The 25,922-nt window shown below is 40.2% G+C and overlaps 1 protein-coding gene across 5 annotated transcripts in view; it reads left to right on the forward strand.

The window, feature by feature from the left end:
- The first annotated feature begins 2,466 nt into the window (after positions 1-2,466).
- Positions 2,467-25,922, forward strand: part of nedd4l (NEDD4 like E3 ubiquitin protein ligase) — a 64,425-nt gene continuing 40,969 nt past the window's right edge. For 2 of the 5 annotated variants that reach the window (XM_064309065.1, XM_064309064.1), the window contains exons 1-5: positions 2,468-2,944; positions 12,523-12,596; positions 21,077-21,158; positions 24,323-24,361; positions 25,867-25,920. In XM_064309065.1, the coding sequence (XP_064165135.1) occupies positions 2,900-2,944; positions 12,523-12,596; positions 21,077-21,158; positions 24,323-24,361; positions 25,867-25,920 (294 nt within the window). In that variant the 5' untranslated portion in view covers positions 2,468-2,899. Of the gene's footprint in view, positions 2,945-12,522; positions 12,597-21,076; positions 21,159-24,322; positions 24,362-25,866; positions 25,921-25,922 lie in introns of all 5 variants that reach the window. The other 3 variants (XM_064309066.1, XM_064309067.1, XM_064309063.1) reach the window with 2 other exon arrangements.

The following is a 25,922-nucleotide window of genomic DNA, read 5'->3' on the forward strand; positions in this document are numbered from 1 at the left end:
GATTTATTCTAGTGATGACTGCTTGTCTAAAATGTAAATCAGAGATCATTGTTTATTATGGAATTGGGTAATATAAGCGTATGCTAGTCCATTTGAATGATATACATAAGGAAACTCCACTATCACTGTTTTGGCAATGGAAGACAACTGTATCATCTGGTGTTCTTTATATCCACAGTCCTTAATATTTGCACAATAGAGTATTTTTATTTTTTTTAAATAGTAAAACTGAAATAACATTCACAATCAAAGAGTGGTTTTACTTCACCATACTTAAAAAATAGAGGGAAAGATTGAGTAACAGCAGGGTTTTGAGATAGATTCATGGGCCTCTACTGTTGCTCAATAGATACTGTAAATGGATACACCATGCTCTCAGTAATACATTTAATGATAATGTAAGATGCTACCACCCTCTAGTGGAAGGTACTGTCAGGATGGGCGAGGGAATGGACCCAAACGCAGAGAAAAATATTCAAAAACCAAAAGGGGAAAATCCAAACTGAGAATATTACTTTTAATAAGAACGAAAGACGAAAGAGAACAAAAACACAGCCCCGCAGTGCAACTCTTCAAAAAACACAAAGTAAATCTACAAAACACAGAAAACCGAAAATCCAAGAATCCAAAAAACACACAAAACAGAACGTGGGCAAAAACACTGGAAGCTACTCTTAGGTGGAAACACACAGGGCAGAAACACGATCAGAGGCACGCACTAACAAACAACCAACAACAAAGATCCAGCTCCTGAGTCAGGGAGAAGGGAATTTAAATAGACAAGACACTGACGAGACACAGCAGGGCACAATGCACAATCAGGCCACAGAGAGGGAAGGGAAAACGAGACAACCAGAAAACAATAATTGGACAATTGAAAACAATAATACAATTAAACAGGGGGAGCAGGACACAAAACAGAAGTGCCGCCATCTGGCGGCCCAAAAAGGAAAGACAGAGACAAAACACAGAACCATGACAGGTACTAGTTTATTTTAAGTATGGAGTAATACATGACCAGTTTGTTTTAAGTATAGAGTAATACATGACCAGTGTAGTAATAAAACCAGCAACACTTTACCTGAAGGGGCTAACATAATGTAAGAATTTATTACATAAAGCATAAACATAAAGCATTCATAACACCTACAAGACGGTTGAAAACATATCTGCATCCAAACATACCTGGTACTTTTTCTTGGCATATTATCTCTTGAGACATGACATCATATTCCTCAGCAATATCAAAAATAGATGTTGAATACATGCTCTATGAAAATGAATGAAACTGGGTGTTTCTAGAGACCTTATACTTAATTTATATCTATTTATAATGAGAGAAACCTTTACCTTATCCATATGGATAGAAATGAAATTAATGTAGTAAATACTTACGGGAACCAAAACAAAACAAACTCCTATGGGTTTCCTTAAACATTTCATGTTGAAAAAAAGAAAAACAGCAGGTTAAACCACTAGGAAAATTGGTAAACCTTCTCCACAGTAATATATATATATATATAACTATATATAGTTCTATATATGCATATAATTTATGCTTTTAAAATGTTTTCTTGTTGCACATATGCTAGAGCATCCAATGTAGGCTACTGTAGAAGAATTAACTTTGTAATCCCAGGACATATCTAAACAATATAACATAAAAAAGTGAAACATAGACAAATAAATTAACCAAATGAATGAATAAAAGAATGAATGGTTAATTATGTTATAACACAATGGTATCAATCAGTACACAAACAAACATTTTAAAAATGTAATGGATGGAATGTGAGCATTAAACATAAAACAGAGGTAGATACGGCAAAAAGAACTGCTACAACTCATGCCCACAGTACATTTTCGTTTAGCCATTTAAAATTATTTATATTGGTACTGATGCTACATTATTGTCACAGAAATCCTATACACTTGATTTTCATTTTAAGTAGTTATGCAACGCACTAATAAAAATTGAGCTTCCCCTGTTGTCAGACAAAGCATACAGTAAATACTAAATAAACTAACCAGAGGCCCCTTCGTTGGTATATCAAATAACAATGCAGGCACCAAGTGCTGACTATGAAAAACTATTAGTGAGATAGATTTTCAATGTGGATGCACGATCAGGTTGCACTTTTTATACATAGAATACAATCCAAATTGAATTGAATTATGAAGGAGGACTTGGTTTGTTTATTTTATAAGTCAGTCAACTTTATATATTTAAGAGGTTTGTGTGTTAATCTGAAACCCATTCCATGTCAATATCAAAATGATTTCCTTCAGTGTTACGCTCCTATCAGAAATCTACATTTTCTTAAGGGCTGATTGTCAATTACAAAGTGTCATTGTGTTCATGAAAAACAAGAGTATCTTTGTTATGAGTTACTGAAGAGGACGCTGCAACATCGCAGAACATTTCAACGGTCTGAGCCAGGGCAATATTCTGAGGACCGCAGGTTTTCGACAGCTTGGGAGTTGTTACAGTGCTTACGCCTTCGCGCAGATGTTATTGGCTACTTTGTGCTCTTGGAATTTTCCAAAACCTTGTGGTTGGTTTAATTAGTTTTCACTCAGGACTGGGAGTGTTTGGGTGAGAGGAAGTGAATGTGATACAGCGCTTCTTGGATGAGAGCTTAGGATCAGCACGAACTGTGAAGCTAATTGGAAGGGCTAGCGTTACTAGCTAAACACGAAATAGTGTTAGTGTCGATGTTACGGCTGGATAGATAGCTAAAGCTACCACTCCGAGGTGGATTACTGGAACTATATTAACCTGTCAGAAAAAGGATTTTTTTTGGCTGTGAAACGCAACGCTCATTGAGGAGGAGGAGGGGGCACTTCGCTATTGTTCTAGCTAGCTAGCTAAGCGGCTAGTACATTTTCATTTGGCTATATGGCTACGAATTTCGAGCCCATCTATGGACTTTCTGAAGATGAAGTAAGTGCATAATGTCAGGTCATTCCATGATGCGTGGACACAGACTATAAATTAAAGTTATTTAGATGTCTAGCTAACTAGCGAGCTAGACAGTTACCTGACATGTTTTACTCAACTGTCACACTGGAGGCCAATAGGCAATACTAGTAAACTAACGTTAGCTACCCAGCATGTTTTGTTGTCTTAGCTTTGGCATGGCATAGTCTGTTCTCCCACGGAAGGTGGAAAACGGTAGATATAGCTATGTCCTAAACTAATCATGTGTTTGTAAATATGGCTGTAATTCAGTGTAATATTATCTAACTTCTTAACTTCTATTTAAAATGACCTCACTGAGTATTTTTAAAGAAAACTTGTTTATCGTTTACACTAGCCCTGAGGGAATTCGGGAGTAGCCTTCATCTGGCGGAATGTATGCCGTTATGGTTGGATGGAGTGGCAGGCTGTAGATATAGCTGAATAGCTCGTTGGCGATTAACTCAGAAATATCTGACTATTCAGCCAGCTCACTGATCAAAATAATTAGAATTGTGACTACAGCTAGTTATTAAACTGTATCCGTAGTTGCAAACGGCTTTATGAGTTCAGTATAGGACTTGGAACTGGAAAGCAACAGTGATTGTGTTGAAATATTGTAGATTGTGTTTTATATACCATCAAGTTATAGTGAACTAGCAATCGTTTTTTTTTTAAATTTATTGACAGTCAATTTCTGCTCGTATTTCTCACTGTTTATTTTTTCCGCTTCGTCGTCCTGTGTCTAAACGTCCCACTTGACGAATATGCGCCGTTAGTTGACCGGTCGATCCTAGGGTTTATAACCGTTGTTTTTATTGTGCTAGTTATGCTGAAATACTCCTTGGTTGACATACGACTTTTTACTGACCAGTGGAATATGTGTTCTGATCATGGTTCGCCCATTATGCTGCGCTGTACCATCTAATGAAAGGCTCCGCTTTCCCGACTGTTTAATCGAAAATATATTGCATTGAGTCTGCTGCAGCGGTGGGTGGGGATGTGGCAACGAACGAAGGATTGCCCGGGTGGAAACTGCAAACAACCTAGACTTTTTGTGTCTTGCGTCTGTTTCAGCATGGTTAATGAAAAAAATAGTTATCGAATGCCTGACAATTGTTATGTCAATGATACAGCCAAATATTTTTGTTTTTTTATTTGTATTGTGAAATTCTGCGTTGTTGACAAACTAAATGCGGTCATGTTCTGCAATTAACAGACCAGCCTGCGACCCTTCTAAGCAGTTCACTGTAATCTTTGTTTTACGGTACTTATTGCAAGGAAGGAAGTAGAAATGATTTTGCATCTGGGAATTCGTAAGAGGAATATGGTTTACTGAAGCTTGGGTAGACCTTTCAGAAAGAAACCGCTCTTCATCTCTCCATCTTCTGAGGATAATTTAATTTAACTTAATTGGCATTTCTCTTGGATCACAAAGTGCTCAGTTGACCAACAAAACATTAGATGAAAATGGCAACACTAATAGATCTTAAGTAAGGACATTGAATCCATGAATTGGCCAGGATGACAATACCAATTTGGGTGAATTTAGTATTGTTAATGACATTAGAGGTTTTGTCTTGTACTGTGAATGGATACATTACATAAAATGGCTTGCTAGCTTTCTAGAGATTACATTACAATGCATTGCATTCTTCTAGCAGATGCTCTTATCTAGAGTGACTAACAATAAAAGAGATCATAATTGCATCCACCTGAGTTATTTGAGCAACAGTGCCGGCCTTGGTTAGCAACAGTCCTTGACCACTGTGTGCCAGTTAACTTATAAATAGTATGTATTCTAGATCTAGAAGTAAACAGGATTTCGAAGTTAATCTCTTATCCAATTACATTAGTGGCCTTTTAACTCTATTAAGAACAGAACAATTTTTAAAATTCAGTACGGAATAATTTTGTTAGTCCTATAGAGGCTGCTGTATTAGAACAACAAGTTAGCCTGTGGGTCACTCTTAGTGTTACAGTTATTGCAGATTGCTTATTGGGGAAGAGGATGTCATTTAAGGCAGTGCATTGCAGAGGTTTTGGCACGTATTTCAGCAGGTTTCCCCCCTATGTACAAATATGATAATCCACATGTGCTTAAATGTAGAATCTGGGAAGGTGCAAACTGTTCCATTCTCTCATATTCCATATTACAAACGTCTTTTGTACCAACAAGGATGTAGGAAGGGTGAGGCACTCTTGAACTTTATATTTAAATTATTGTGAGGCCAGTTGAATTTGTATAGAAGAATCATTCACAGGTGTTTGCTGGTTTAGTACTGCAAAAACTGTCTGACTGAGGCAACAGGAAACATGGCCTTTAATCCTGACCTGATGAGGAATCCTTTGGAAACATCTAGAAATGTCATTTTATTTCTGCTGTCACAGACTGAGGAGGACAGGTTATAAAAGCGTGTGTGTGCTGTTACCGCCAAGTGACATAGCTGGTATTAAGGGTCATGATCAATGCTGTGTGGGAGTGTGCGTTAAAAGAAGAACAGAACTGATTGTGAATCTGCGCACATAGTTCTGCTAGAGTTTGCTCACAGCGTTGACACGGCCCTTTTCTCACTCCTGGTATGATGACACAACCATGTCATTTTTTTGTGTGGTAGGCTCTTATATCCCTAATGATAGGTTGTAGGTTGAATGTGCATGCTGCCCTTTTTCCAAGACGTTTCCTTGCCGATACTTTTGTTCAGCCAGTTCTTGAATGTTTTTTCTCAATCTAAATCCATTAACGAAGAACACAGCTGAGAAGCCATTCATGTCATGAAAAAGAGGGGGCGGGGTCTCTGGTGGTAACCTAGTTAAATTGTTGATTCTTGGTACTGATGCCCTCTATAGTCTTGAATCCTGAACCCTCATTAGTGGCTGTTCTGCTTGACTTTTTGGTTGTGGGTGCAGCAGATACTGGAAAGACAGTGCAGTGTAGCTTGCGGACTGCTGAGTGCTAGCAGTGGCTGCTAGACACATGTGCCTGTATGCACTCTGTAGAATTGGAGGCTTGGAGTATTTAGCAGTATTGGAACAGGCTTACAAGTGTGTTCCGGAATTCCAAAATGTGGAATGAAAAAGGGCGTCGAGTTAAAAAGGTTTTTTTCCCCCTCTTTCTCTGAACCCGGCTTTTGTTTTGCGACAAATCTAAGCTGCATTTTGTTAGTGTCCAAAGTGTGAAATTTCTGACATTGTCACAAAGCTTTTGGGGGGAAAGGTTGAAGCTTGTTCAGCATTTGCTATGCTTATTACAGTGTATGATTAACAAGCAGGTCATAGCCATGTAGGCAGTGCATGTTGCACTCAGCTGAACTGGTGTGGGCACCTGCGTTCCTGAAAGACTGTAGCCTTCATTTCCAAAGAAAATCTATAGCACAATACAGAGCTGGGCTGGTATCTGATAATACTGTAATACTGGTATGCTGACATATTTAAATATTATTATTATTATTTCAAAACAATCCAGACTGTTAGTGTGCCATTTCTGGAGTGCATATCAGGTGCTTATTTTAAAAGCATCTTTTTACACAAAAATGTCTCGAACATGATGTGATATGCACAGTCCAAGTGATGCTATGGGATCAAATTACTTGTGGCATGCTACAATTAGCTTCATTGTATTATTAGAATTATATAGCACATTTTGCTAAGAAATATCTCAGACTTCTTTGCATTATTCCCTGAACTGCCCCCCCCCCCAAGCCAAAGGAGGCAGTGGTGCAGAAAAACTCCCTGTCGGGCACCTGGGACTAAGCCTTGGGAGAAGCCAGGTTCAGCGGGGCAAACCCGTCCACCCTGGCCCGCCTCAGGGCGGGAGTTCAGACGGACAAATGCGGTCAAGTGAGTTTTCAGTCTGTCCAATCAGGCCAGGACTGGCTGTACGAAGCTTCTGGATGCGGCCTTCCTGGGGTGGGTGGGGCAGAACGGTGGGCAGGTGGGCAGGCAGCAGGCTCAGAAGGCATCCCATTGGTAGAAGAGAGAATGAAAAACCAGAGTAGGGAGTTAGGGAAAAGCTGGGCTAAATGTAGCAGACAAAGACACAGTAGAGATGGCAACAAATGACCTCACCAAGAGCTTTCTATGGCAACAGACTACTAGGACAGAGACAGAGAATCTCTGCACAGGCATGTGACGGGCAAGAAACCTGCCCAGCCAGTCTGTGAAAACGGGGCCACTGCTGTTAATAGGTGACAGCAGGTAAAGTTTATCACCTCGTTCGCATTGTGCCGTATTCACCTGATAATACACAACCTGCCTAAAATGAGGGTCTTCTTCCCTACTCCCCCCTCACTCCTCTCGAAATATTATAAATAGAATTCTAAATTTCTCAATATAGCCTAAATATTTATGTACTTTCTTCATGTATTGTACTGTAACTGCAAATCACCAGGGAAAGAAATTAAATGATCACCGTAAGTTCATTCAGCAAACTGATCCATGTTCTCACTGATGTCTCTAAGAGACACACTGATATAAATTTTGCAACCCAATATAAATAGCAGAAAGATGCGTTGTTCTATTTGTTCCTTGAATTGTGGACTGTCCTACCCACAACATCCCCAGGTGACCCATCCACCATCAAAGCTACTGAGCATGCTACATTAAAGACACGCAGCACATCCATATATTTTTTTCAGAAACTGTCATTAATAATGATTTTAGTTTGCATTCAAGACGATTTGGCATCAGTCTTGACCCTATTAACAGGGTTTTGATTTAAACTGTATTTGTGAAAAATTGATAGAAATCATATTTAAATTAATTATGTTTATTCAACTCGTCTTTAAAAATAAATTCTATTTCATACCTGTCTCTCTTGGAGTGGTTATGTGCTTGATGCTGAAAATAGACATGCTTGCATGCTTCCAAAAAAATATGACTTTTCACATATGTGGGTAGTGTGTGTCAAGTGTGCATTCATCGCTTAATTTGAGTACTAGGTTCAAAGAACGTATAAAAGAACATGTAAAAGCTTGGAAATGAAGTACCCTGGAAATTACAGTAGGCTACCTTTACAGGGTATTAACGTTATTCATAGAATGTGGAAGGAATAAAGAAGTAAAAGGAAACATTTCAGTAGAGCTTACAAGCATGTTTAGTGCATTATGAAAATAATATCTTTATGTGTGCAGCAAATTTTAATTAATGTGTAAGGAGAAATCGGTAGCCAAAATATTACAGTTAGGCCTAATGCATTCTGTATTGCTAGATAAGTAGCTAGCTGTATTTGCTTTTCTGAGTAGCAAGGTAAGTAGACATTTGTCTTTGCATCTCTGGTTAAAACAAATCTAGCTAATACATTTTATCTGTATGGCAGCCAGTTACAGTAGTTAGGCTAATTGTAATAGAAATGGGCAAATATGCAATATTAGGCTATGTCACAGTCCGAAGACAATTGGCTGTCATCCAATATGCTTGTGTGGCAGTATTTTACTTCGGAAAAACTGGTGTTTTACAAATTATACTGCAACGTGCGTGGTTCTGTGCCTGTCTTTCCGCATGCTGTGTTTTTTATCCAGTCCTCACAGTGGCGTGGTAGTTGATATTTGTACTGTACTGTACTGTATTTGTACACCTTTGTACTGTACCTGCTGTGTTCGCCTTGAGTTTCACCGAAGTAACGCTTAGTGCAGGGCTGCCCAACCCTGTTCCTGGAGATTTACCGTCCTGTTGGCTTTCATTTCAACCCTAATTTGGCATGCCTGATTATACTAATTAGCTGCTCAAGGAGAGCTTCAGCTGTTGAATGAGATGTGCTTTGTTAGGGCTGGAGTGAATACCTCCAGGACGGTAAATCTCCAGGAACAGTGCTCTGTTCTCTTCATTGTTGTGAATGGGTTCATAAATTAACTCTGCACAGTCAAACGTTCAGTGTTAATTAATCTCTAACAGAGTACGTATGAGTCCAGTAGGGAACATATGCACTCTGTAAGGGTTGATTTAGCACTGAACATTTTTCTTTGTGTATTGTATCAGAAAAAACTGGAAATGTGTTGGATCTTGTCCAAGCCCTGGTCATAACTTAATGATGATTGGTCCTTCTGAGCTTGTAGTCTAAATGTAAAGATCAGACCGTTGATGCATTATTCAGATAGAAGGTGGTAAGGTGTTCTACTTCAGAAGGGACTGAAGTCTAGTTTATGTTTGAAACAAAACGCGACACCTATACCTGCAAATATGTCTTTTATAGTGATGTTCTAATGTTAATGGTTTCCTTATTTTTTCCTTGTTATATTCAGAAACTGGCCTCATTGTCATTAACAAAATGTAAATGATTGTTCACTAGTAAGAAAATGCAGCACAGTAAGTTATTGAGTGCTTTACTGATTGAAGCCAAAGAAGCAGTATTCAGGCCACTGGGATGGATGTAAATGTAAGGATATACCCTTGTGGAGTTCCAGAACAGCCTCTTGAGTCTGTGTCCAAACCCCGTAACCACAGAAACTGGTAGCAGTGCTGAGCCTTGGGAGTGATTAGGGAAAAAGGACTCGATTGTGCATTCTTTGCATAGCAGCTGGAGGGTTTGAGACTTGTAAGAGGAACAGGGAGACAGGCTCAGTCTGTCCTAAGTACCGCTCAGTTGACTCTACTTCTTTTAATTAGTGAGCAGTGCAAGCTGTAGTCAGCTGTTATGCATACTGTGTAAATATTACCTTCCATGCAAAGCCATTGATTTGTTTTCACAATGTCCTTTGTCAGGGCTCTTTACACATGTATTGGCAAATATTACACCCTGTATGACAGTACCATGAGTGCTACCGTCTGCTGATAATTGCAATTGAACTTGCATCTTAGTGAAAAAAACTAAACATATTTACAATTCAATTCAATTTTATTTGTATAGCACTTTTTACAGTATATGGAAACTGTATACAGTCCCAGTTGTCCCTGAAAATCACATACTCTGTACTCCAACTGCACTGTCAATATTAGAAGTAGCTATTTTATGGTGTCCAATGAACATTAGGGTACATGAAATTGTTACATGACTCTGACTGGCTAATGGAGTAGTGTACATGTGTGCAAATAGTTGAATCTTTGAAGTCAGGGGTTTCCAACCTTTTCTGATCCATGACCGCAACCCAGGATCAATGGGATCCAGGGGACCGCCTTCATACATTATAAAGGGTTATATTTAAAAAATGGTTTTATATTTTGTATTAAGTATTTTCCTAAATGTATATAACGTAGTCATTGCATATCAAGTCTGGCCAGGGACCTCCTACATTATGGCCCCCCAGGTCTCTGCAGACCCCCTGTTGAAGACCCAGGTTCTACAGTAAGTCATCCCTACTGACTGGTCAGTCAAATGCTGTATGAAATGAGAAGTAGCCAATGCGTATGTGCCTTGTTAAAGCTCATTATCATCACTTATAAGCAAAAATGAGACCATGTGGCTGCTGGGTGGCTAATAGCGTGTCTATGGGCCCATAGTGTGTGGATGGGCCAAAAGTGCGTGGGTAGGCCCCACTGTGTGGTGGTGTTGAATCTAGACAGCATAGCCTATTTAAAGACATCACGAAACTTGGGGATGTAAATCACATGATTAGCTACACAGATATGGAGCTGGAAATTATCAGCTAGCATTGCCGATTTTAGAAAAACTCAAACACATTTTTGTAAAAAAGAAAGTGACAGCCCTGTCATCTATGTATAAAAATAATACTTTTCATCATGCTGCTACCTGTATCTTACACAGACAGAGACAAAGTGCTTTGCATCTGCAGACAGGCAGATGCGTGCTCACACACACACACACACACAATAAAAGAATGTAGGCCTACTGGAATTGGGGATTGGCATTGATGTGACCACTCTAAACTCATATGAGCTATGTGGTCTATTATATTCCAGTCTCGAGTTTCTCTTCTGAAATCCCCCATAACTGAGGTTTTGTAACAAAAAACTCACAGTGCTGTGACATTCAGCACTGAATTTAACCACACTGGAAGTGCTAAGAGGAGTTGTGCTATATCTTGTGCTAGCTATCTTAATTTTTTTTTAAAAATCCTCTGCAAGGTTGATATAGCCTGGCAAACCGTTGGCAATGAAACATGGCTCACCAGACCCCTATTAGACAGAAAGGATGAATATTGCTGTATAGTGCTGGCCTGGACAGAGAGCAGAGACTTGCGTGCTGGAAGGAAAGGTCGATTAGCAGATTAAACTTTAAACAACTCTGCCGCACAGAGAGCCAGAAAGGTAGTGCAATCTCTATATTTATTTGCCATTGACGCACTTCAACCCTAGTGCAGTCAGATAGGGTCCAAACCCAAGTTATGCAATCTTTAAAGTAACTTCACCAGGCTGAATGGGAAATATAACCAATTAGACTTGATCATTCAGCTGTTCAAGGCAGTGACTTTGCTACTATGATCAATGGCACGCAGTCTGCGTTTGCCCATATGTGCTGAAATTTAGGTCAGCTGCTCATTATGGCACCCTGTTAAAAGACACATTGGCTTGCCCTTCAACAACAAAAAAAAATCAATATTTTACTTTCTACACATTATTCATAGTATCTAGGTTAAACTTTGATTTCATTTTATGTCCCTGAAAAAGATTTGAAACTCAACTCGAGGGAATTAAATGCCAGGCCCTTTTTATCCTAATTGATAAAGCTGGTTGTTTGGTATGTCAAACCAGATATTACTCAGGTTTATGATATTCTGAAAATAGGCTAATGGTTTAGTTATTTAACAGGAAATTATTAACCCTATTTATTATGTTTTAACAAAATGTTATTTAATCCTCAGTATAGTATGATCTGCAATCAGATCTTATCTACATGCATATAGCCTAATCTGAACATAAATTCAAGTGGTCTAATTTGGTCTTCTGTACATTGCCCAATAAGCTTCAATATTTCAGGAAACTTCTGTAGAATACAGGAGGTTAGTTTTACCTGTGTATTATAGATTATAGCTACTGTATTCTCGTTCGTAGGTCTTGCTGCTGGCTAGCGCTCATGTCCCTGTGAATTATTCAGGCCATGGCACGTATGCCTACATGTATGAGACCAAGCTTATTTTGAAAGTCGCCTTTTTGTTATCAGTGCTATCAAGTAATGAGCTGGGGCAGCATTCTGACACGACTCAAATAGTAACGACCAGCCAACTGAGAAAATTTGCTGTAATCTGGCTTCAAGCAGAAAATATTTAAGTGATGTGGTATTACTACGGAGTCCAGGATGTCTATGGTATACGCAATATGAATTGGCAATTTCTTAATGGGTAGTGAGTAACAGGCATAGTCACAGGTCCTGGAAATGTGCTTCCTTAAGCACTATGGGAAAAAAAATAAAAAGCCTGTTGCTGTGGTGTGCTTCTTATCTCCTTTGCCAAGCCCTATGAGATTGTGAAAACTCAGCATACATGTTGTGCAATAAACGTGGCAGCTTTATCTCCAAATGGACCTCATCTCTCCTTTATTGGATGCACTTGGCCGAGGAATGGAAGTGGTGCTGATTCATTCATTTTTTTATGCTTATACAGTGTGCCGGGTGTAAGAATCTGTAGAGCCTTTGCAGGGTATTCATTGAGGGACGCTCTTTTGTGTTGCAGGATGAATCCCGAATTCTCCGCGTCAAGGTTATTGCTGGCATCGATCTGGCAAAGAAAGACATCATTGGAGCCAGGTAAGGAAAGGGTGTGCGAGCCTCACGCTGCCCTCCACAGATTCTCTCTCTCTCTCTCTCTCTCTCTCTCTCTCTCTCTCCAGTGCCTCATTGTGTTTTCATCATTGCTTTACATTGCGCAGATTTTCTAAGCAGGCGTGTGATGTAAGTTGATGCGTGATGTTTATTCACACTGTGGCTCTACGCTGCAGGAACGGCCGTTCTGGCAATAAAGACATACGGGGCTCTCAGAAAAAAGTGTTTCCAAGCTTTGGTCAAGTTTTTCACACTTGTATTTGAGGCTGAAATCAATGTTTGTATACAGGCAAATTACCCAGTGGGGGGAGAATTTCACTGGATGTGCTGAAGCACACACCGAGACAGATTTATGATTGGGGAACGGCTGAATGCAATAATCAGTCTCATTTTCAGTTATATTTCAAACTGCAATCAAAACCCGTGAACAAAGAATGGTAACACAAGTTATCAGATTGCAGTCACACAAAGTATACAGAGTGTTCTATGAATAACATCTGTGAATAACTGCTTTCAGTACTGTTGTTTGAATGTAGCTCTAATGGTTTTAATAACTAATTTGAGTAACGGACAAGGACATCACAGTTCCCTCGAGAAACACTAAGGGCACCCATTCACTTTTTACAGAAATAAGTTACTTACCCTCATTTCCACACATTACTTGGAAGGATTCTGAGCTTGGCCTGTTGCTCAGATCTTGACTTTCTTACCTGTAATGAGTTAACACTGTTCCGACTCAGTCGACTTTGCCTGTGAATTTGAATTTGTGAACAAAGTTAAAGACAAATGTTTATTGGATTTGGGTCTGTTTTCCAGGTTTAAGTATCCTTATGTAAGTCAGTAAAACCTAGGGCCAAACGGGATCTGCTGATTGGTTCCTCCTTTTCTGTGGGCACTTCAGTGAATGGATTGGTGCCGCAGGCACATAGTTTCAAATCCGAGCTGTGCCAACCGCACGCAGCCAGCAGTCCTGCCTGGCAGAGCATAACTGGCCCTGCCTTTTCCCAGGGTGGGAGGGCTTTCAGCTCGCAGGGAATGCATGTTTTAACAGGCGCTAGTGGTCCCACTGTGTCTGCCTGCACAAGCTGCGCATGAAGGGTCCTCCTCTGGCTGAACGTCGCATGTGAGCGCGTGAGCTTAGCTGGCGAGCTGCGGAACGGAAGGGGGCGGAGGCTGACGTCACGCGCGTTTCGGAGGAGAGGGGGCTGGGAGCTCAGCGGCGTGTTCAGACAGGTGTGACCCTGAGCACGGTCTCTCAATTGAGCCCAAATGGCTGCCCCTGCAGAGGCCTTACACCCCTGAGGATGGACGAATGGGAGGAAGAAGCCATGCGATGCCGGCGGTGGGGGGGGTGGGCTGCTCCGTTCCACAGCTGGGGCTTCCTGCCTCGGGCCGAGGGAGGGTCTGACGGAGCTTTATCACTGCAGAAGTCTACCAGCTCCACCACATACAGTACTCCTCTCCCACACTAGCCCTGCATCGCTTACTTTTCTAAATGGTAAATGGTAAATGGACTGCATTTATATAGCGCTTTTATCCAAAGCGCTTTACAATTGATGCCTCTCATTCGCCAGAGCAGTTAGGGGTTAGGTGTCTTGCTCAAGGACACTTCGACACGCCCAGGGCGGGGTTTGAACCGGCAACCCTCCGACTGCCAGACAATCGGTCTTACCTCCTGAGCTATGTCGCCCCTGCTAAGGGCATCTGCTATGCTTTCTCATTCAGCATAGCAGATGCCCTTATCCAGAGCAGCTAACACAGCTTGCATTCTTTTTACATGCAGTCCATTTATACTTTTGTATATAGCTAGACATTTACGTAAGCAACTGAGGTTAAGTACCATGTCCATTGGTGCAGTGCCCCACCTGGACATCCAACATAGACCTTACAATTACAAGCTCAGTTCCCTAAACATTATACTAGTGATGTTGATTCTTTTTCATTCATTGGTAAGTTGTGGAAATCCCATGCTACTACAGAAAAGTACTTGCAGTTTGCTATCCTGTCAGCCTTCATTGCCAAGAGTGGGCAGAGTCTGCTGCCACACACACGCTCACACACACACATATCTTCACCCAGGTGCCACTAGCGTACTTTTGTACTTTTATTTTACAGTTCAATGTGCAATGTGTTCCTAGCTGCGAAAGTATTTGGTTTGATTCATTTGAAGTATTTTTTGCATCATGATCCTTCTCAACCCCACTCCTGATCCACAGTTGGGTCCTAATTCACAGTTCAGGAGCCACTATTGGCAGCTTTGAACTAGCGAAACTTTGACCCAGAATTTTATTACTGATTACAGCCCTCTTCATCTCTGGACAAACTGTTGTATTCTTTTATTAAAAGTTCCGGGGCCTGTGCCAAGTGTTCCAGGCAATACATAATGATACTAACTTTTCAGCAATGTCTGTTTTCAATGAAAGCAGCTTAACAATTAACAGTCTCCTTAACCCGTTTGTATCATAGAGGTTGAGCTTTAACTGTACGTAGACTTGTTCTATCAAACAGTGGTGAAATGGTTTAACCTCTCTGAGGTTTAATAAATGTTCTGTAAAGATGAATAAGGAGATTTGCTGAATTCTTGAATAATTTCACCTTTTGAGTGTTTCCTTAAATCCATTTCTGTTTACAATGAGCTATTTTGTCCATTGAGAAGCTTAATGCAATAAATTACCTCCCACCAGTAAAAATGTATTCTGCTCCTTGTGAAGTAAAATAATTATATAGGTACATTTACCTAATGATAGGCAAAGAGAGGTCCGTTCCATTCTTGACTGACGAAACAAAGTAGGCTACTGTATGTTATGAATGTTCTCAAGCCAATAGTGTTTAGCTTTGAATCCTACAAAAACTTAATTTCAGTGTAGCTGTACTTTAACCTTCAAGGGTGACTGTTTGGAATAGAGCTACTCGTTTCCAGCTGGAATATCTGTGTCCAATAACCGCCCTAACAAATATGGCAGACTCCGCAAAGTGGTAGGCTATTCTGTTTGTCCTTGGTGGATTTTGGGGACAGTGAGTGCAAGAGAGTCAGTTTCATCTTACTGTGCAGTTTCCTTATTGTCGAGAGTGAGATTTGCCCAAAGTTGCCGGAAAGGTAGCGCCGAAGCGCGTTCCTTCCCACCAGCAGTTTTCTCTGATGACCTCCTGACGTTGGGAGATCTTCGCTGACTGATTGCCTGTGCGATGGTGGGAACGGCGAGCTAAAAATAGACAGGCCGCCACCCGCGATGCAGTAAAGAGCCTTGAGAAGAGGTGAGCCGGGGCCTTCCCCTTCTTTCCCTTCACACAGAGTGCATCTCTGGGAGGGACAATCCCCAGAAGCCCTCTATGGGTGTGCTTGTGTGTCTGACTCTGAGAGCACGGCACGGAAGTAGGCCAGTAACAAAAGCATCCCAGTAGCACACTATGCGTTTGAAAATTCTGTGTGTAGTGATGTGAACTTTGATGATCTTGTTTAGTATTTCCCTATTTGTGTTCCTGCAGTGAGGGGTTGGAGAGACTTGTTCTGTGTTACTTCACAGCCATGTGGCATATCTAATGTGTGGTATACTGTTATTTGTTGAAAAGAGCAATAGTTCCCAAGTTATAGCATTTTTGTCTCTGTATCAACCCCAGAATATTCTCTATGGACTGGGCTCCTTATATTTATTTGCCTTTTCATATTTTATAATTATCCTATATGGGAAGTACAAAATAATGTTTCTTGTTTCTCCTTCACCCTTTACGTGTTAACACTTCAGATTTAACAAGCCGGAGAAACCATTTCATTGCCATGACAACAAGTGGTTAGGCCTAATTGCATAATCTAGTGTTTTCTGTAGCTGCAGTATAAACACGGAATGGAATGTCTGCTGGAAATTAGTGTTGTTTTCCACGTAACAATAAAGAAAGTTGCCTGCAGATGTGCTTGATGTATTAATATATTAGAGGGTGAGTGAGTGTGAATGAGCCAAGACTGTCAGGGGCTCCTTACCTTTCTCTTTGGATTCATTAATCTGCATTTTTCCAGATAATCTTTCAGTCAGAATTGCAGCTGAGCAGCCTGTGTAAATTCCTGTGTGCATGAGTGCCCCCCCATCAGGGGCAGTGAACCCGTAATTCTGCCAAAGCGAGCTCTGAAAGACTGTCTCATCTCTGTTTGAGACTGAAAGGCCCATGTTTCCCAGGCGATGTCAGCCTACCTGGCTCAAGCTGTTTCGGGCACTGCGTGCATTATGCTAACCTGCCAAGATGGCTGTGAGTGCATCCTGGAAGCCTGCTGGTAGTACAGCCTGCCCATGTCCAGCAGGGTGTTGTGTTGTGTTGTGCTTGCTTTGTGTGTATCCCCTGTACTGCTGTGAGTGTGCCATTAGTAAAATTTGTTTCTGTGCGGTAAGTTCACCATCAGTGCTGTGGCTGTGAGCTCCGTCAGAATCCATCTGTGACGTCCACACCTCCTTTTGCGGAGTGGAGCACTTCACTATGGCCGTCTCCGAGTGCTGCAGCCACCAACAGTTAGCACTTTGCAACCACGTGCGGTCATTATGAACCACAGGCCGGATGCCCGGTCCTGTTGGCATTGAGCTTTGCGCAAAACGGTTGGCTGCCTATTTTTTCTCTTAAAATGTCACTCATTGCGATGAAATGAACTGGAAGAGGTACAGAACCTTCTTGTTGCTTTTGTGCATTGATGTGAAAGCCAGTCTGTGAGCCAGCCAATTTAGCCTACTTACAAGGCTAAAGTTGATTACAGTAAAGTTTCCATCAGTCAAAAGTTTTTTTTTTTTTAACATGATGAGCAGGTCAAAGGAAGATGATCAACCTGGTGACTCAGCACCTGTAATTTTCCCAATAAAGAACAATGTTCTACTTTTGCTGGGTGACTTTGGTTTGCTGCATCACAGTTTCATAATTTAAATTTAGAATTTTGTTTGGTTTTTGGTTACACACAGAAATGAAGTGTAGAGCATGCATGGCTGACACTGGCAGGTCAAAGACTTGGGAGGGCAAAATAGAGGACACGCAAATAAACTAGAGGTCAAGAAGAAAATGAACAGAGAAATAGAACAACTTCTTCCGAACATAGACCGGTGAAAGTATTTAAGGTTGTACACCATTGTTATAAGTATGTGATCCTGAACTGCCAGGATTGAATTTTTTCTGCCCCTTGTCCCTTACACGTGTAGAAAGCCTAACTGAACTGTAAATATGGGAATACTCTGTTGTTTTCTGTAAATACTGATGTATTAAATGTTCAAGATGTGATTGTTGTTACTACACACAGTGGTGTCATCTGTATTTTTAAATAGGCCTATGTCCCTGAAGTCTAATGCATTCTGGAAGTTTCTTTTGCTAATAAAGTATGCCACATACTTAAAAAAAGTGTTAAAATGTCAATTTAATTACATTTCAGTATTTTCTGAGTGTATTTCCAGACACATCTGTTTATTAAAAATGATATCTATAAAAAAACTTGATTTATATAAGTGCTTTTTTGAAAGACTTACAGAATTTGTTTAAACTTGCTGGGGGTTCCTTACCTTTCATGTCCTCGTTTGTGTGTTATCTGTTTGGAATCAGATCAGTCACAGTCCCTCTAGCCAAGCGAGTGATCCTCTTATGAGGCCTTTTACATTTTGTTTGAAAGTCTCTTGTTTTGCGGACTGGAATGAAAACCTTTTTTTCAGAAGCAGATGGTGCAGAATGGGCCTAAGTGGAACCCTATATGTGGTTCATTTTCAGTTTAGCACAAACCAGAATATTAAATCATATTAAATTAATACAGCTTGATTTGGCAAATTGTGCAAGGCACTCGGCACTAGCATGAGGCTGCAATATTGGGCAAACACTTATTAAAATATGTGGCCATGGGAGAGTAATGTAATTTCCCTGCTGTTGCCTGTATGACCTGTTATGTTGCTTCCACTTGTCAGATGTAGCAGTCTCTCTGGAATTGGGCAAATGCCAATATTAGGACCGGACTGTGAGCCCCCCCTCCAGTTTCAGTTCATGAAAGAATTCATTATTGCACGGAAGCACAGCTAGGCTTCAGAAGAGCAAGATTAATTCATGAGTACAAACTCTTATTAGGGGTCCAAGCATAAAGTGCTGGAACCTTATTACAGTTGTAGGTGTTATTATATCGTATGACATTTCACTCATTTCGGGAAAATATGTCTGACAACTTACTGGAATAGTGATGTTTGCACCTGTTGGCCACTTGGTGGCGCTATAGCGTGCAATTGAACATATGAACTTTGAAAAGGCCTGCCCCGTTTTGTCCAGAGACATGAAACCAAAGTCAATCGATGTCATTCCTAACAACACTATATGGCTTTGAATGAAAGGCGCGTCAGGTCGATTTTCCACCATTTTGAATAAATGATGAAATGCTTAAACAACATTTCCTTCTATAAAGTTTGACCAGTTTGCATGACAACTTAGCATGCCACATCTACTCAGGATTATCTTGAAAAGTTCTTATAAATGAAGTTGCAACACTTATGTGGAAGCCAGTGAATTTGCATATGGGTGTGGCTTTTTGCAAAACAGGTAATAAATCCCAAAAAGTTTGACATAAAAAGATGAAACTTTCATGAAGGTGTCACTTCTGGAAAAAGGTTATGTGTAGGCATGTTTCTCAAAACAATGTATGTATGATACATTTGAAAGTTTGTTTAATGTGTAGCCTACTTGAAGCTGTACTGTAAGTCACCCAAAAGTTAGACCTCTGAGCCTTGAGTTGGCTCACACTGGGAATATACAGTAATGAAATCTGCTTCCTAAGAGGGTGAGAACATTATTTCAGATGGCTAAGACGCCCATTGTAACTGTACGCCTCCATATTGATGTCATAGTTTGTCTTGACAATGGCTGTACATTCTAAGCACCTACACAAATGATATGGGCGCAACAGTTGAAAGACTGTCAAGGTTTAATGTGGGGAAAAATGCCAGAGCTGGAGCAGAAAAGAGCTGTTTCTTGTTGTTCCTGAATTCATGGCTATCTGATTGGTCCCTGTTCAGTCCACACACACTGCTAAAGGCTCTTATCTGAGAGGCACATCTCCCTAGCAACAATAGAGCTCCAGGCTGCTGTTGCTGGGGGTATCTGAGGTGATCCCCACCTGTAGTTTAGCGAGAGATGCCTGGCTTTAAGAATGATCCTGGTAACCTAATGTAATCAGCATTCAATCAGCATTTAAAAGCAAGGTGAGAAACCTCAGTGACCAACTATTCACAGTTCACTCTGCAAAAAGGGGAAATGCATGATGTCATTGTGGGCCAATCTGGCATGTCTCATAGGTCCAGCTGTACCAGTGATGACAGTTGAGAGATCACACAGGTTACTAATGTCAATGGAAACACTTTCACTTCTGCTGTTAAAAGAAGGAGTCATCGCACATCCATGTCATTGTGCAGGTGGCCACGATCCTGAATGGTCAGAAAGTGTTGTCAGTACGACAGAATTTTAACAGGAATAATTGCCGCTACGCTGGTGCCAATGGCAGTATTTTCAGTTAGAATATTTAAATGTCACCCGTAATGGTCCTTGCACCATGAAGAGGTGTGAATATTAATTATACATTTCTCACTCAGCATGTCTATTTCTGTCGGGGTATCTGTGTGTGTGTGCGTGCGTGCGTGCGTGTGCGTGTGCGTGTACACTGATCGTATGTGGTGTAAAAAGCCTTCCTCTACAGTTCCAATATAGTAGGACATTGTGTTTGTTTAGTCATGAAAATTAAATCCTGGTATAAACATCCAATTAGAGGCAGCAGGAATCTTGGAGACGCTAATTAGTCATTAAGGCTGGAGCGCAGCCATCTTCAGCCTCTCCTTCCCTCGGGGTGATTAAGATGGGGGCACCAGCAATTCCTCCAGGAAGAGAGAGTCTCGGTGCAGCTGCAGAAACCCCATTAACACAAAGACAAATCCTTAGGAGCATTTTTCATGCTTAAAAATAAAAAGTCTATATTTAAAGAGCGAGCGGGTTTACTCTTGACTCTTCTATTTTTAGCCCTCATTTCCCTCAATAAGCAGTGCAGCACTCTGTCAGTATCTGGGACAATGCACTACAGTAAGCAGTTTTCTTGTGATATCCATTCCTTAGCTTGAATTTCACGTCTGATCTGGACGGGTTTTTTTATGGTGACAGACACTGTTTTTTTGTGCACTGTCAGCCACTTGATGTTATGGTAACTGAAGTCAGCAATCGCACTTGGGGGTCTGATCTGCCTATACTGTGGAGTGTCTCTTTCTGATGAGTGCTGCCTTGCTGTGTGTTGTTCCTTTATTCTTAACCAGATTAGATCTCCCTGCCATTCACATACCATTAAAAGCTGCTGTAGGTCAGGGAGAGCTGTCATCAGCTGTTATTAAAGCCAGTGGGTGGGGTAACGCTGCAGATCATTGGTTAGGTCTGTGTCATTAACTTGCTTTTCTTTTTTCAATTCAGTGTTGTCATTTTGTTTTTGTCCACAGTGATCCCTATGTCAAACTCTCCCTCTACGTTGCAGACGAAAACCGAGAACTGGGCTTAGCCCAGACGAAAACCATTAAAAAGGTAAGATCTTCTGAAGTGGGCGATACCTCAGCTAAGAACAATTCTTTACATGGCCAAATGGATCTATTAAAATCAGTCTGTTTACCAGTGCTGTCGACTTAACAACAGTTCTTAACAGCTTACATTGAGTTCTTCACAGTCAATGTCAGTGATTTGCTTACCCCTAAATATCAGCAAAATGGCTGAACTACTTCTCAAAGTGGAGACACATTCACAAGAGGGAGCCATCTCACAGGAAAGGGATAATGTTTTGTAGTCTGGATAATATTTAGTATCACTGACAGTATGTAGCCTAGTATTTCTGAGGCAGTTTATGCCTACTGGAGAACTGTTTTATCCAAACAAAAAAGTGAAGCTACTCACATATGCAAAGCATGTAGCCAGATCTAGTGTATGACTATAAAAACGCAGCCTAAAATCTTTCTCTGTACCAAACTACTGTTACCAAAATTGTGCCAATTTAATACCTGTTTTCTTACATTCCTTCATGTAGGTGGTAGTCATTGTAGTTATATATGTGGAAAGCAGAGAAATCCAAATATATAAAGTGTGTTAGAAGTCATTGCATGGACTCAATAGTATGCCCAACAAGAACAAAATGGCTAGAGGTATCCTGTTCTGTTTACTGTAATTGTTAAAGGATAATTTGACCCATATTTAATATATTGGTTTATTGTTTTCAATCCTTATTGTGGTGTGAATGGTATCTGTATATGGTATATACATGTATTTAGAGCAGATATAGATTTATTCTAGATAATATTAATTATTTCCACTGCAACGTCCTGTATATCGTGTTTGAATAATTGATGTTAAGAAAATGATGTTAAGAAATAATTGCTACTAATATAATACTCATATAATATATACGTTTTCAGTATTTTAGACAGTTTGTGAAGCCATTAGTGTTTAAGGCACAGCTTAACCATTTAATGGTCTGCTCACCTGAACAATCATTTGTCCATGGGTTTCTTCTTTGTGTGATAATCAAATGATTAACTAATGGGCTACACATTGGCTACATAAGGGAGAAAAAAAAGTTTAAGGATTACACTCAGAAGAGCTGTATGGAATTTTTTAAAAATACAACAACCACGGATACAGAGTAATCAGACATAGGCTAACTTGGATCCACTTGGGTTTCAGTATTGGGATGCAGTGTCATTGGGATGTTCATTGTCTCATTTGTGCTGATGGATTGGTTTCCGTGGTTTCCTTACAGTCTGTTAATGATGTGGTGCAGGGTAGCATAGCTAAATGGTGGGTAATGCTGCTGAATCTGTGCTTGGCTCCAGCCATTGCAAGCCAAGGTATTTGGTGTATGGTCTGGACTTCTGCCTTTGTTTACAGTATAATAAATTATGGTTGGTTGTACAGGTTATTCACATTTACTAAGCAGTGTTCTCTCGCTGAAAAATCAGGTTCATTTTACTGAGAAAACCTGAAAATGACATTAATGGAAATTCTCCCTCTGGTGATGAGGAACTGCAAAGTTTCCTATGGTTTAGGCGTGAAAGAGCTGAAAGAAAGCTCGGACTGACACTTGGCTTTTTTGCTGCGTACATTGGCATTAGTGAACAAGGAAAATTCCTCAGAAACCGCTGAACAGCACTGTATTCATCTGTCATCTGTATTCAGGTTAGGGGCCCGTGCTCCGTTTGCCTGCGTCTGCACTGCTCGTTGGTTGGAGGAGCGTTTCAGTTCAGCTGAGCTGATGGGCCAATTGGCCGTCAGTCTTACAGTTGGGTTTCCCAGCTTGACACCTCTGAAAGGGTCCCCAGTGTTTCCATACAGTGCTTTCGTCATGACAACCTCATCCATTGCTGCTTGTGCTCAGTTCCCATGTCTGTCTGGATGCTGTTCCAGACTCCAAGAAATCCTCTGCCACTAACTGCAGAAATGATGTGTATCTAAATTGACTATATACTGAATTATTATGAATTTGAAAATGTTTGTTCTGTTCAGGCACAAATAGGTGCGTTTAACAGACAGACTCAGAAGTACATAAAACAGATGAAAAGAGAAACCGCTATTACAGCACTGTACAGTGTCACAGTAGACCGTCTCTTTAGTCACCTCTAGGCCTATGCCTTGTGGCGAGCAGCTTGTTCACCACAAACCATTTTCTGTATACAGTGTTTTCAGTGCCTCTTAATGATGTAGATCTTTGGCTTGAGGTTTTATTAGACTACTCGCAACGCTTACACAGAGCAGACTTCTTTTTGCATCTTTTCAAAAGTTGCCATAGCAATAAGTCTAGCCTACTAAATAGTCTACCTGTTGTGCTCTTTCTCTCCACTTCACCTGTTTTCAGTCTCTCTTCTCCCTCTTTCCATATAGCAGGACGGCAGGAAGTAGCTGTTTCTGTGACGAAACGGTAGTGAAGACAGGTGGCAGCACTGAGCAGACTAGATAACTGTGCACTCAGCAGTTTCGGACAGCTCATACTGTCACATGCCATACTGAAATGTTATAGTTGTGTAAAATGACGGGTTTTCTATTGGCCTTATAACTGTAAATGAGGTGTCCTTTGTGGGAGTACTGAGCAGGCTTCTGTGAATTAAACAACATGTATGTATTAGATAGTCAGGCGATCTCCAATGGGCAGATGAAGACAAATTAACAAGCTTAATGTGTGCACTTCTGTGCCAGTTCATAAAGCAACTGTAGCGTTGCAGGCATATAGCTGTCAAACAGAATATCGTTCACACAGCTTCAGTTCAATCAACAGGAAGACTGAAACTAGCCTCCTTCTCTCCTTAAGAGGCTAGCTTGTTGAAGTAGTTTCTCCTATACATTGTGGTGAGATTCTGCTTTAACAACCTGTGCTAATTTAATTGAGCCTTGCTCATGTTTCTCAGACTGCTATTGGAAGTCTGTGTGTGCGTGTTCATATTTGTCTACCCTATACATAACTGAGGCACAGTAGGTAAGAAGATATGTCAATCAATATTCTCTGATGGGGCTCAGTAAGTAAGTGAATGCGTAAGTGTTCTGCCAAAGGCAGTGGGTGTATTCACATCTATTCCTTTTCCCTTTGTGAATGGTTATAATAGTGGTCAATATTAATAACACCACATTCAGTTAAAGAGGAAACAAATATACTGTATCTTTCATCCTATGTCATTGCATCAATAATGCAGTTTTTTTATTCCCTTTTTCAGACTCTGAATCCAAAATGGAATGAAGAATTCTATTTCAGAGTGAGTACATGTATATTTGTTATATTTTCAGTATTAAGTGTAGGTGAAGTTTGGCTCAGTACCAATCTGTGAGAAAGCAAGTTAAATTAACAAAGATATTTGAGCTCACATTGGGTCATGCATTTGAATGCGATGGCAAACTTTAAATGGTTTGAGAACACAGGTTAATATAGTTAATATTTCAACACCTTTGTCATCTTTTTTCTCACTTGCGCGTCTCACTATGACCCAAGGTTTCCGTGTTAAATGAACCTGTTTCTTGTGCACTTTTCACATTAAAACTGTGTGATTGTGAAAAGCTGCTTTGTACTGTCTCACATAAAAAAGTGTGGCTTTTATACAAATGAACTGTTACTTATCTGTTTAAATGTTGCATTCCGTGCTTCTAAATACTGGATGAAACCATTAAGAGAGGAAAAAATACTAAATACAGTATGCTTTTTGTAACCAAGGAAGCCTTTTGTGGAAAATGTCTGTGTATTCTGATTTTTCCCACTTGGCTCTCTCATTTCAATAATAATCTGAACATAACAGGGAGACAGGCTTGCTGGCCTAGGTAAATAGTGAATATAACTTTGAGTAAGTCCAGATTATTGCTGAAGTATATCCTTCTTGCCATCTGGTTATTGAACATTGGTGGTAATTTAACTTGGTATGCAAATTAAGTGATTAACTTCAGTTTGAAAATAATTGAAATCAGATGACCTTAAGAAGTGTTTGTAATATGTTTATAAGTCATATCTGCATGCTTGCGACACTTATCTTTATACATGTAAACATATGCATAAGTGTCATTACATATATAATGCATTTCACGTTAGCTGAACTGTAAGTTAGCAACATGATGATTGCTAAAATAGCAAGACCGCACTGCTATTGTGTTTATTGAGCTCAGTGAAAGAGGGTGTGATCATCGGTTAATTAACTCTCATTATGGATTATATGACTTGTACACAGTTTTAGGCATTGTAATTATTTTGTAAATTGTGTTTCCTTGTATGTTTACAGTAAGAACTGGTGAACATTTCCCAACAAAATGTAATGGTGGAATTGACTAAGCCCCTCCATCCTTCCCAGCACTGTTAAACACTGCAGCAGTGAAATGTTAAAGGGCGTGTCTCTTCCCCGCCAGTGTAATCACTTGCAAACATCTCGCTAGTTTTATTAGCCTTTTCGCCCATATGCCATTTAATCCTGCTATTTATGGAGGATAACAAGATTCTTGTACAGCTACTGTGTTGCAGTGTGACCTCATTGAGGTTAATGTTCAACAGAATATTTAGGACAGAATATTTTGTCATAACATTTTGGAATCTTAGAAAAGATATGAAATCTATATTCTATGTTATAATCTGAAATAAATGAAGAAAATTGTTTTTGTTCAAGGAATTTGTTATATATTGAGATCTCTGATAATGCATGTACTAAATGTATTATTTCCATTCATTGTACTCATTTTTGTAAATGTATAGTGAACTTTGATATCTACTGTCCTTCAATTTCAGGTGTATCCACAGAACCACAGACTGCTCTTTGAGGTGTTTGATGAAAACAGACTGGT

This window comes from Anguilla rostrata, chromosome 14 (genome assembly GCF_018555375.3).
Source record: "Anguilla rostrata isolate EN2019 chromosome 14, ASM1855537v3, whole genome shotgun sequence".
In the NCBI taxonomy this organism is placed as follows: Eukaryota; Metazoa; Chordata; class Actinopteri; order Anguilliformes; family Anguillidae; genus Anguilla; species Anguilla rostrata.